This window comes from Electrophorus electricus, chromosome 2 (assembly GCF_013358815.1).
Source record: "Electrophorus electricus isolate fEleEle1 chromosome 2, fEleEle1.pri, whole genome shotgun sequence".
Taxonomy (NCBI): domain Eukaryota; kingdom Metazoa; phylum Chordata; class Actinopteri; order Gymnotiformes; family Gymnotidae; genus Electrophorus; species Electrophorus electricus.
This window is the reverse complement of record NC_049536.1, coordinates 23,357,126-23,370,683: the sequence shown is the minus strand read 5'-3', so window position 1 is coordinate 23,370,683 and position 13,558 is coordinate 23,357,126. Positions and strand designations below refer to the sequence as shown.

At 42.3% G+C, this 13,558-nt stretch overlaps 1 protein-coding gene across 4 annotated transcripts in view; it reads left to right on the top strand.

Moving 5' to 3' along the window:
- Nucleotides 1-77: 77 nt before the first annotated feature.
- Nucleotides 78-13,558, top strand: part of ppp3cb (protein phosphatase 3, catalytic subunit, beta isozyme) — a 42,380-nt gene continuing 28,899 nt past the window's right edge. For 3 of the 4 annotated variants that reach the window (XR_004775763.1, XM_027017112.2, XM_027017110.2), the window contains exon 1: nucleotides 78-440. Coding sequence is in view for 3 of the 4 variants with exons in the window: in XM_027017112.2 (XP_026872913.1) it covers nucleotides 386-440 (55 nt within the window). In the remaining variant the exon portion in view is untranslated. Of the gene's footprint in view, nucleotides 441-869; nucleotides 964-13,558 lie in introns of those variants that run through there. The other variant, XM_027017111.2, reaches the window with a different exon arrangement.

The window sequence follows — 13,558 nt, the reverse complement described above, 5'->3', positions numbered from 1 at the left end:
TATGGCACAAACACGCGCACGAGAGCGAGCAGGGAAACCCCGACTCTGCCTCCACCTGATGGCAGCATGAGGCAACCCGTGGAAGCGACTGCGTGGGAGTTCCTGCCTTCGCCATGTCGGGGTGGTGCAGCGGCGTGTTGAGGATACCCTGAAGTGAACAGAAGTATCCCGGCCCCTTATTGTCTCTGACTCCATCCACCCGTCTTTACACGGCGGCAGGCGGACCGCAAGCGCTCAGTCCTCTCGAGGAAACTGCGACAGCGTTTCCTCCAGGCGGACCGCGAACCAAGGAGAGACGCACCAAGTGATGCTGTTGCGGCCAGCGCTGTCCGCAACAGCGAAAACACAGCAGTGAAGAGTAGGAGTGCATAGACCACAGCAGCCCATGAAGATGTCAAACGCAGTCATGGGTTTAAACCCCACAGACAGGGTTATTAAATGTAAGTGGTTGTTTTTGTCATCTCTTATGCAATGACAATTTCCATATTGTGGCATTTGGAAATAGGCTGATTTGTTGGTGCTGTTACTGCAATTAAATGGCCAATCGCTGTCGTCTCCCGTAACCATAATCAAGGATATCACAGGAGATAAGGATCGCAGATCTTATTGGGAAAAGGCATGCGTCACAGACGAAGTGATCTGATGTTTCATTGTTTTAGCCATAAGGCGTAATGGCTTTTGTCAGGACGGAAGAGTCCGTCCATTCCGCGCGCTGATAGGCTGTTTAGGTTCCGAGCTGTCGAGCTGCCGTCTCGAGAGCGCCGAGTGGCGATGCAGCTGCACCTTTAGAGCGCACCAGAGGCTGCGCGCGCGCGCCTGCTGGTGAATACGTGAATTGAGATAGGGAGAGAGAGAGCGAGAGGGAGAGAGAGAGCGAGAGAGAGAGAGAGAGAGAGATCAGCATCTCGTTCCAATGAAATGTTTTTGGCAGTTTGACGATGACAGCGAAAGGAAGACTAAAAGGTAGAACTGGTTTACGTAATAGATGTTTTGCTGTATCATTAGTGGCGTGATTAATGGGTATCGATGCTCTTATAACGGTATAGCATCTCACAATTTAACGTATTGATATTGCGTCTTATTTTGTGCCTCGTGAAATGCAGTGAGACCTTAATCTACGTGAGTAGCCTATGCTCATGGCAGGCAGAAGATCGCGTTGATAAGTCCAGATACAGATGATGGCTCGACCGCGGGCTGATGACATTGACTTGTTACATAGTTCATATACGACCTGCATCAGTTATGTTATTTTAAAGTACAAATTTAAACGTGTTCATCGCTTTGTTTAGCATTGCGGGGGACAAACTGAAAATATCCAACCCGATGCGGCCTGCAATGACATTAGGCGAAATAACATACTCTAAAATGTAAACATTATTTTTTATAAAAAACATCGTAGCATTAGCCTGGATTGTCTCGTTCAGAATAATGATTGGGTGTACCGTATCTCCGCCAATTTGAACTGAAGCTGTTCGAGGAGAGTTTTTACTCCAAAACTATGGTCTACGATTTTTTAAAATCAGCTTTAACGAGATGCAAAACTGAAAATTCGCATTAGCGTACTGCATAGTTGGAGAGGCCATCGCTACGACGCAGACGCGGCTGTAATGCTTCACTAGAATGTGGGATATTTAATGTGGTCTGTGCGTATGTGTGTGTGTGTGTGTGGGGGGGTGGAATGTAAGGCGAAAGGGTTTAAACAAGCCATAACAGTGGCGTTCCGTGCGCCTACAAGAGGCGATCAGTTTTAGGCGATATCCAGAATATGCGTGCCTTCAGCTTTTGTGGTGTCCATAACGGACTAGCTTTATGAAGGAAGTGGCCGAGGCGAAGTGCAGACTGCTGGCAGGCAATGAGTGAATATAACCGGGCCGGGCGGGGGTGGTGGTGGTGGGGGGGGGGGGGGGGGGGGGGGGGGGTTGCAGTCCGAGGCTCTTTGGGATCTACTCTAAATGGGCTATCCCTCATCAAGGGATTTCAGTCTACCAAGATTATTCAGCAGAATGTGCCATTCGGTATTAAATAATTAAATTATAGCATGTGCTTACTGTAAGATAGTCGTTTGTAGACCTGCTATAATGCTGTGAGGAGATATATACGAAGACAGCACGCGAGGGATCTGAGACGATGACAGCCAGAAGACGTGGATGTTCAGAAGAGTAGCTTAAAGTGATGGAGAGCAAATATCTGCAGATTCACAAGATACAGCTGATACAAGTGATTGATGGATTAGTCAGACAGCTTTATGTCCAAATAAATCATTTTTGGGGTTAGTATATTTAGTGTTCTGCATTAGGCAGAGTGACCATCTGTTCAATGCATTAATAACACAATTATGGCATAGTAAATACTGTTGCAGGCCTGAGGTCTCCATGGCGTAATATGGCAATGTACTTTATTGATTTCAGTCTTTTGGTAAATTTTTCAATCCGCAAACTTACTGTGTTCCAAGTACAGTCAATCTGCAATTATCTGATCTAAGTGAACTCATTGAAGCTAAAAGTATAAAATTTCTAGCAAGTAGTGGGAGCTATATCCACTCCCACTGTCACTATGATACAGCGTGCAAGTCCCACCACTGCCAAGTTGTCACTGTTGGGCCCCTGAGCAAGACCCTTAACCCTCAATTACTCAAGTTGTGTTCAGCCAGAATTGTAAGTCGCTTTGAATACAAGTGTCAGGTAAATATAAACGTGTCATAGAGTTTTTCTGCAACTACAGTAGGGACCTAATTCACAGCAGAGGCTGTGTAATACAAAAACATAGGCTACAACATCCTTTTTGTGTTTTCTGGGAGAAGGCATTGAGAGAGAATTAGTGGATGAGGGAATAGCGCTGTATAGAGTCAGATGGCCATGTATGCCTGATGGGCTAAATGTAATGATGATGTCACACCAGGTGATGGCGTATATCTGCATAATGCAATAGTAGCCTGTCACTGGTGGGTGATACAACTATAAGGAGTATGTCTCAACACAGAAGAGTCACTGGGGTTAAATGGACCTCAGCAGAGTTCAGATTGACCCCTACTGAGTTCAGACTGAATTCTTTCATGGTGTAATTGGATCCTGAGGCTGTTCGTGTTTAGTTATGAATTCTGTGGAGCAGGTTTCTGTATTGACTTTGAGGAGATCCTGATTGGTACATATAACAAATGTTAAGGGTAACATGTTATATAACATTGCTTCTTAAGTCATGAAAGCAATGCACTGTTTATACAGGAGTTTAGGTGATGAAAAGTCTAAACTTTGGCAGTACTTGGAGCCTGTTTCGGGACCATAGCTAATATGTAGGCATCGACAATAGCAGACAATTTTTGCCAACCAGGCTGAGGATACCTGTGTGGACAGTGATTACTTGTCGACTTCTGTTGCAAATGCCTCCATATTATCTGTGGTCCTGACGTAGGCTACTGCCACCACCAAAGTTTACTTACTTTGTCACCTAGACTCTTAAAACTCCATCCTTAACAAAATTTCCCTCTTCTTGTCCCACCCAAATTATTTGATTGACAGGTGTACCTCGTTCAGCGTGGAAATGCGAATGCAAGCATGTTTGCGGTTGCTTTTTCAGAGTGGGAGAGTGAGCATGAGGAAATGCAAATGGATGATTGTTATTGCATTTTTAATATGTCAAGAGTTATACCGTTAAGACAATGAAAATTAAATGTCAGAGATTTTGCTTTTTCATTTTAAATTTGGCATTGTACACCGACGTGCAAATGCAAATACACATTTGCATTTGAGTTTTAAGTACAGCTTACATTATACACACTCATGTGGGAAATGCAGTTGTAAATACGGCATTTGATTAGCATATTCAAATTTGAATGTGAAAAAAATCCAAGATATGCTGCCACACCAAAACGCCCTCAAAGTGCAGCAGAACTAGTTAAAATATTTAATGGAAGAGACTCTACTAAATGGAATAGAATACTGACATAATTATCTTACTGGTATCAAAATGCTATTTTAGCAGCATGTATTTCATTTATATTGTTATGACAAAACAGGAAATGTTTTCTAAGTAATGATATGTACGTTTTGAAAAATCAAATAACAATCTGTCTTTAGAAAACTAGACAAACCTCTTTGTCACAAGTGCATACTTTTGCCAGAAGCTTCACTGAGAGGGTGCAGGCTGATGCAGAACATTAGCGAGGACAGGGCGTCTCCTTGGTAAATCCTGCACTTGAAGGTGACTTGTGCTGTTAGTCTGAAGTTGGTCTCCAGGGTCATCTTCCACGGCTCCACTGAGTTCCTGATGAAGGTTCTTAGAGCTCTGTTGATGTTATAGACCCTCAAGCATTCCAGGATCCATGTGTGGGTTTTCTTGTAGTCATTCCAGGCAGTGCACAGGTTGCTCTGTCTGGTCTTACAGTCTTGAGTGACTGTTTTATCCACCAGTAGCTGGTACTTGCCTTTCTGGGCCCTGCTCAGGTATTGATCCGTGTGCCTACTCATCTTATGCCTGAAAGGAGCTTTCATGTTGTACAGAGGGTATTGGCCGGTAGTCGGACAGAACTGCCCCTTTCTGGGGTCCTTCATGATCAGGACTGTCTGGCCCTTAGTTAACCATTCAGGGTGGGCTCCTTCCAGGAAGCAGCTTGTTCATTTGTGCTGCCAGGTGCTCATGGAGTTCAGTCAGCTTCTTCAGCCAGTAGACGTGGACCATGTCAATGACTGGATCTGTGCAGATCTTCATACTTCAGAACCTCTCTTGGACATTTACAGTTACCTTTACAGCATTTATCTGACACTTTTATACAAAGTGACAATTATGACTGAATACAGCTTGAGTAATTGAGGGTTAAGGGTCTTGCTCAGGGGCCCAGCAGTGGAAACTTGGTAGTGGTTGGTAGTGAACTGGCAACCTTCTGATTACTGATTACAATTCTGATTATTACAACCACTGGGCATTTTGCTGTTGTGTGATGGCTCCTCCTCCCAAATGCCTTTCCAGTATTAAGTCTCCAACTTTGGCAGGTCTGTTCTTATGCTGTTATCCTGCCACTGAGATTTTAAGATCTGCAGGGCGTCATTAGCATTAGCATCTAGCAGTAGCCCTCACTTTTAGACTTGCTCAATGATGTATGTACACATACAGGTCTTAGACGCTGCCTTATAGGGACTTGCATGTATAATCTGAGCCTATGACGTGCAAGTGGCATGTAATTTACACGGCAATAAGCGAAGAGAAATGAAGTGTGTCAGTGCTGATTGGCTAATGACACCATGGAGGCTTGGCATTTGCGCATGAGCTACGATGTACGGCCAGGAGATGGTGAAAGAGTTAACTGCCTTTTTTGCCCCTTTGGTGTCTGTCAAAACAAATGATCTTTGGAAAAGATGTTACTATAATAACACTAACAGATTCACACTAAAATGAAATTAATTTTAAGAGAAACAGCTGCTGCATTTCGATGATCCTACTAAGGAGAATCGAGCTTTTTGACAGCATAGTGGATTTATAACTACCATTTGTCCAGTAGGGCTGCATGGCCCAACCAACTGTGTCCTGAGCGAGGCACTGTGGGGGTACTGTGGTGTGGTTGACCTTTGTTCAGAGTCCTTCCACATTTTCAACGCAGATCAGAGTGTTTGTGTTTAAATTAATTACGGTCAGTAACAGTAAATAATAACTGGACCAAGTGACACAACTATTTCCAGTGGGCAGGAACTCGGGCCGCTTGTATAATTTCTGGATGGGCTTCTTGGGCAGTGAATCCTGGGAATGTCCAAGACTGTGCAGATGTGTAGTAGCTGGCCTGGACAAAATACAATGCAAGATCAACGCAAGTCATTCTACTTATTTTCTTGTATAAGAAAATATATATTCTTATATAATTAACATTACATGGTCATACCTGTTTTACAATACTAACAATTTGGCACTTTAAGGTCATTAGGGAGAGTTTTTTTACATTATTTTTAGATTGCTTTTGAGTCACAATTTCATGGTGTTGTAATTCATACTGTCATATAAAAATACTTTAAAACCTGATTGGCAAGCTGGACGGTTTAATGATGGAATGATTAATCTCTTTAGATGAGGACAAGAGCCAGATGATGAAATAAAACTGTTTGGAAGTATCTTTAATTTTTAATTAAAGGCAATCTGAAAATAATGAAAGCCATTGGAGAATTTCTCTCAGCTGGTTCTCGCCCCGTCAAACAAACTAAACAATGTCACTTCTGTTGGTTCACATTGGAGAGGAACTACTGGAGGGTCTGTTAGGGATGAGTGAAGTGCACTGTGAAGTGCACAACACACACACACACACACACACACACACACACAGGCAATCATACAAACACACACACAGATAATCACACACACATACAAACACAGACAATCATACACACACACACACACACACACCAATACAGGCGATCATACACACAGACAGCCAAATACCCCCAATAAATGTTTTTTTTTTTAAACCACAAAAAATCTTTGTGTCTACCTTCACATCTAATATTATGGTTTTTAACACTCATATACTGAAGGAGGGAAAATTCAGAGATGTTAACAGATGAATAACTTTGAGAAGATATAGGCACATGCTTGGTTAATTCTTCAGTCAGCCTGTGCCCAGATCCTTTTCCGTGTGCCGGTTATTATGTTGGTGTTCCGCGTTAGGAGGAACTGGTATAACTGGGCCAGTGGACCTGCCTGTACCAGTGCAGCTTTTCAGAAAGGACAAGCACGCATTCAATGCCATCCATAGTTATATTATGCCAATTCCTTTGAAAAGAGTTGGCTTAAGCATCACAGCCTCATAATTAGAATGAAAAGCTGTGATTGGCTGTGATTGATTAATGGTAAATTGTGATTGGTTAATGATAAGCTGTAATTGGTTGATGATCAGCTTTGATTGGTCAATGATAAGGTGATTGGTTAATGATAAGATATGATTGGTTAATGATAAGCTGTGATTGATTGATGATAAGATTTGACTGGTTAATGATAAGATGTGATTGGTTATTGATAAACTGTGATTGGTTAATGATAAGCTTTGATAGGTTAATGATAATCTGTGTTGGTTAATGATAAGATGTAATTGGTTTGTTGAAAGTCCTTCTAAATCTTCTGGCTTCTTTTTCCTTAGTGTGGCATCTTAAAGCCACGAGCCACTGCTGTACATCGATGTGCTGTAATGAGCAAAAAGAAATCAAGATTTTGACTAATGACTTTTAACAGTAATTGCATAATGCTGAAATCTGCTTCAAAAGTGTCAGTTGGCTTGTTTGAAAAATAAGTATAAACATAAGGATTATTTATGTAACTATTAATTTTGAACATTATAACTTACTTTGAGAGAATTATTTTTTTAAATCAAAGGCATGCTGTTTTGAAATAAGACATCCACAACCCGTAATTTGAGACCATAAGGAATAAGGCATTGATGAAGTGTGACACAGAGTACAAGTTACACATTGTCATTGTGAATAAACAAAGATTTAAAAATATCCAGTTGCTTTAACATATCCATACTTGGATAAAAGGTGTAAATCTAGTTCAGCCTTGAAGCAGGTAAGGTGGTTACAAAAGAAAGGAGAGAGAGAGAGTGAAATAGAGAGAAACAGTGAAAAAGATGAAGAAAGAGAGAAAGCGACTAATTTTAGCCCCTTTAACACACATAGTGTTGCTGTGAGTTTGGAGAGAGCAGAGTGGGACAGTTCCCTGTCCTAATGAGGCCAGGCCAAGCAGGAAGTTACCGTGATCCAACCATGCTTCTCAGACTTCCTGTCTTTCATCTGCCTCCCACCATATGTCTGTGTGTATGTCTGCTGTCATTCATTCCATCTCTCTCTGATTACTGGCTCATTTTCCTGTGAGCCCGCCCACCTCCACCTCCAGCTTGCTTCTACATGTGTAAATGCAGATGGAACTTCATGTGTGAGCCACAACTCTTATAAACCCCAATTCCCAATTAACATACATCAACACAAGTCTGTATATCTCCCTCGCTGTCCGCCTGTGTCTCTTTCTCTCTCTTTCTGTTTTCTATTTCTCAGCCTCTCTCTTTCTATCTCCCACATAGTCTTCCCTGCTCCAGCTACTCCACTCTTGTCGTTCGGCTCTTTTGGTCTGGCAGTTATTTGGAGGAAGACACGAGAGAGGAACACTGATCCACTGAGACATTGGCCATTTCTGGGGCTGTGTGCTGAAACAGTCCTGTCCAGGGCCTTACTAGTCTGAGGTTGTTCTGCAGAACTGGTGTAGGTGTCCAGTTCAGAAGTCACATGCTATACTGTAGCAGTGAGTCTTTCCCCGGAGTCCCTCTCTTCCCATCCTCTCTCAGACCTGCTCTACTTTCCCTCCTACTTGCCGTGCGTGTATGCACACACACACACACACACACACACACACACAATGGTGTGTAGGTGCTACATACAGAAATGCACTGTACCTTCACATTCATCAGCATTCTGCATCCAGTTAACTCCCATCTCTAGCAAAAAGGAATTTTCTTTCTTTTACTCCACATGAGATCAGTCAGCACTGGTAAATTCACTGCATACTTGTGCCAAGGTCTTAGTTGTGTGAAGGTCTTGCACGATGTATGCTGGTCCTCTGGGCCCTAGCACAAATATCACAGAGGCTTCTGTATTGTTCCTAGTAGCTCTGGCTCTGAGGAGTTGCCTAAACTCAAGTTTTTCTTTGAGGTTTTACTAATGAATGCAATGTCCAGTGACAACTATTATTTTGAAGCTGTGAAGGTTTGTCTCATGATTGCAAATTCACATTTGCCTGACCGGTTTGGATGAACTGTTATGAATGGTTATGGGGGGTTTCACAAGTTTGCCCTTGCATCTATTCTTATGACATCAGTTGTATAGGACTCAATCACTTGTTGTAATTTGTACAATATTTTTAGCACACTCTATTTATAACACTGAATCCCTGACCTCAAAGTTAACCTATAAGTGTGTGATCACAGAATTGAAACTATAAGTGTGTGGTCACAGATTTGAAACTATAGGTGTGTGGTCACAGATTTGAATCTATAAGTGTGTGTGGTCACAGATTTGAAACTATAAGTGTATGGTCACAGATTTGAATCTATAAGTGTGTGTGGTCACAGATTTGAAACTATAAGTGTATGGTCACAGATTTGAAACTATAGGTATGTGGTCACAGATTTGAAACTATAAGTGTGTGTGGTCACAGATTTGAAACTATAAGTGTGTGTGGTCACAGATTTGAAACTATAAGTGTGTGATCACAGATTTGAAACTATAAGTGTATGGTCACAGATTTGAAACTATAGGTATGTGGTCACAGATTTGAATCTATAAGTGTGTGTGGTCACAGATTTGAAACTATAATTGTGTGGTCACAGATTTGTCAGCTTGTCACTGTCACTGCCACAGCTCATGGTTTAGTTTCTGGTCATGTCCCCATTATAAACTCTGTAGAGACCAAAAGGGTTTTACGTTTATATTGCTGTAGCCAGATCCCCACAAAGCCATGGAGAGTCCTTTAAGCTCCAGATTTTCATCATAGATCATTGTATCATAGATCAGAGAGCGAGATGATATCTGCTCATTTCAGAGAGTGTGTAATGGACATATCCTGAGTGCCTTTAGTGTGCTTACCTCAGCAACGGAAACTCCGGCATTTCCGCCCAGGTCCAAAACAAACACTCTCAACACAGAGAAACGGAGGGTGGGGTGATATTTCATTGCTTAGTTCAAGTGGCTCTAATTGTAGGTGTTCTGGAGTTTTGCCAGAAAAAGCATGACTCAGCGAGTAGGGCTGTAGCGAGCCAGCGCTCCATTTTTCTGCTGAGTCATGAAGTGGCATTTGTGTTAGCGAAGAGGCCCGGTAGATGTGCGGGAAAGGGCAGAACGGGTCAGCCGTGGGTACTGTAGTTATGGGAAAGGGCAGAACGGGTCAGCTGTGGGTACTGTAGTTATGGGAAAGGGCAAAACGGGTCAGCCATGGGTACTGTAGTTATGGGAAAGGGCAAAACGGGTCAGCCGTGGGTACTGTAGTTATGGGAAAGGGCAGAACGGGTCAGCCGTGGGTACTGTAGTTATGGGAAAGGGCAGAACGGGTCAGCTGTGGGTACTGTAGTTATGGGAAAGGGCAGAACGGGTCAGCCGTGGGTACTGTAGTTCGTGGAAAGGGCAGAACGGGTCAGCCGTGGGTACTGTATACTGAGATATACAGGGCACTGCCAGGCAACAAGCACCTCTCTAATTCAAAACTGAACTAATATAAAGTTTGAAATGGGAAACAGTGTTTCAGAAAATGTTTTCATGATTTAATCTGGTCCTTGACACACTAACAGAGAGGAATTTAAATATTGTGCCCAGATAGAACAGGGCACTTGCAGTATAATTGTTACTCAACGTAACACTTATTATGGTCTTTCTGTAACTAGGCCATGGCTTGTTTTATGCGTTGCTATGGTGATACCTCAATTTTCATCAAATGAATGCTAAAAGTGAAGAATTCTGAGTGATTTGAGTTCGTCTCACTTAACTGGTTTAAGTTACTCTGAGTTAACTGATAGCCAACAGGTATCACGAAGGCAACTCACACGAGCCAAAGCAAATTTACAAACCACAGCACACTGGGGTTTAGAGTGAAGGGGAGACAGATGAGATCTGAAAAGAGACAAATTGGGCAGGGGAATCGGTTGAGAGGTCTTTGGTTTACTTGCTTAGAGTATTAGTGCTCGGTTTATGGTGGTCTATTCAGAAATGATCCCAAGACGTCCACATATAGTTTGCTGCCAATACAAAACACAACACAGCTTCAGTGACATTATAAAGCTCATCTCAAGACTTCATGAGCTAATAGCTCCTTTCTAAAGACTGAACTAATACCAAAAAAGTGTGAAAAAAGTATTAACAGAATTGTGAAACAAATAACATTTTCTGATTTTGGTTTTAGCTGTTGCCTGTGTTTGTGGGAATGCAACTAGCAGTGATTTGTGGAGATGAGCGCATGTTGGTCTCCTGACTGGGAAATACCGGCTCTCCCTGTGTGTCTGGGCTGCCACGGGCCCATGAATTGTGACACACAAATACTGTGTCTGAGATGTGATGTTGAAAATTAATTTTGCAGCAAGCTTCACGGCAAACTGACTGACATTTGGTTGAATAATGAGTTGTCAGCACATCAAACAAATGTGACAGACGTTCTCAGTGCATCAGACCCGTATGAAGCCGAAACTGGCGCTGAGTTGAGGGGGTGAAATACAGAGGGAGGTTGCAGTGAGGAGAACAGTTACACGAGGAGGTAGAGTGGCCGCGAGATGGGGATCAGGCTAGGAGAAAGTGAGAGAGAGAGAGAGAGAGAGAACACAAGGAATGAAGGAGAGAGGAAAAACTGAAAGAAACAGGGAAGAGGAAGAAAAAATAGAAAGTGTAAGAGAGATAGAGAGCTGGAGAAGGGCAGGGAGACACTGAAGGAGAGGGGGGGAGAGAGAGAGAGGAGAGAGAGAGATGGGGAGAGAGAGAGAGAGGGAGAGGGGGGAGAGAGAGAGGGAGAGAGAGAGCAAAAGAGAGAGAGAGAGAGAGAGAGATGGGGAGAGAGAGAGAGAGGGAGAGGGGGGAGAGAGAGAGGGAGAGAGGGGGAGAGAGAGAGAGAGCAAAAGAGAGAGAGAGAGAGAGAGAGAGAGAGAGAGAGAGAGAGAGAGAGAGAATGCCGTTTCACAGCTGTGACCTGGATAAGTCCCTCCCCTCATACCTCAGGGGTTGAGGAACAAGTGCGAGCCTGTCACTGGCCTACTTTCCCAAAGTATAATTCTAGGCCATTATCTGTGCTAGCACTGGTGGGGCTTCAACAGGCTCAACGGATCCAGCAGAACAATGCTCTCTCTCTCTCTCTCTCTGTGTATGTGTGTTTATCTGTGTATCTGTGTATGTATGTGTGTGGCGTGTGTGTGTGTGTGTGTGTATGCATGGGGGGGTGGGGGTAGAAGGTAGGGTTATGGGTGTATGTGCTTGTAAGAAGGGAATGTAGGGTTGCCGGTATAGTGTTGGTTGTAATTGTGTTAGAGACTCAGGTCAAGGTTGGAGAGAACGAAAGAGAGGATGTCGTGTGTGCATGCACGTGCGCGAATTTGCTGCAATCAGATTATCAGATGTTAAGGTTGATCTACTGTGATGCTTGGTTTTTAGGTGATTACTGAGCTTGATAACACTAAAAAAAACAACCCAAAAGCATTTTACAACAACACACAGATTCCATGGTAAACATATCTATAGCATTTTGTATGTCTTCCACAAAAACACTGGAGTTATGGCATTAAATGGCATTGGAGTATCTCTCCATGGAAGCACTGTTTAAAAGGGCTAATACACACAATCCCTTGTGTCATACATCCATAGTGTACAGTCACAAACACTGTTTATGTGAGTGGAGAATATTTAGGACACTTACTATAAAATTAGTGTGATGTTTCCACTAGGCCCCGTCATGCCACAGCTGTACAGACTTGTGGCATTAAAAGCCACGTTGTAAATTGTGAGGAAATAATTTGCATTAATAAAAGTCATTAAAACACAAATGAGACAGACCTGCTGAGAAACATGGCATTTAAATGGGAAGAAATGAATCAGTGGAACCTTTACAGTGGGACTTCATGGAGTCTTCTCAATTCTTCTTTAGAAAAAATCAGCACAAAAAAAGGCAATGTGATTCTTTTTACGGTCTGTCCTTTTTGCCTAGTTGCACTAATCTCCATAGTAACTGGCTGGGGTGTTATTCTGTCACGCTTGGCAGGGTGCTGAGGTTGCCATGAGTGAAGAATCCCTCACTGTGACAACCATAAACCAGAGGTTTCTCTTTAAATTGGAGTTTTCTGCTGTTCTGGAGACAGCTCTTTTTAAAACTAAACTTTCGCGCAATTCAAAACAAATACTCTTTCATTTATACAAAAAAGGTACTTGAATGTCAGCGTTTGGGAACTGTAAGATGGTGTTTCACATTACACTCCCTGATCCTCTAATGAAGGACCTGAATCTAATTGCGAAAAAGGGCAATTGATTAGACAGAGTGGCTTTCTAAAAGTTAATAGTCAGTATTTAACGTTCTTGTGTTTTAATATACTGAGAGCAAGTAAAACGCTACAACTGTCCTGGTTAATAAATGAAATGATATTAATGTAATGAAATGGGCACTGTGAGATAAGGATAATGGTTATTCTCAGAATAGCCCTGTCAGGCATCACACCAGCTTAACTTTACAAATGCAACTCTCTCTCTCGCCATGGTTAGAAATACAATGTCAGGTTTTTTTTGCCATATTGTAAACCATTACAATACATAGCTCCCCAAAAGAGAAATGAACTGTATATTTAAAATCTAATAAGCAACATCATATTGTATGTAGCACATTTATTATAATATAAAGTTATAGTAACATATAATAAGTTTGGATTTGTCATTATTCAATTGTAGTTGACCAATAAACGACCCTTGATGCTTCATTATTAATGAATTTATTATAATATCTATATCGTTTTCTGAAGATAAGGACTTGATTTAGAGAATTTCAGATACGCCAGTAATGCAGCATTACTGTGTCCTGTGAA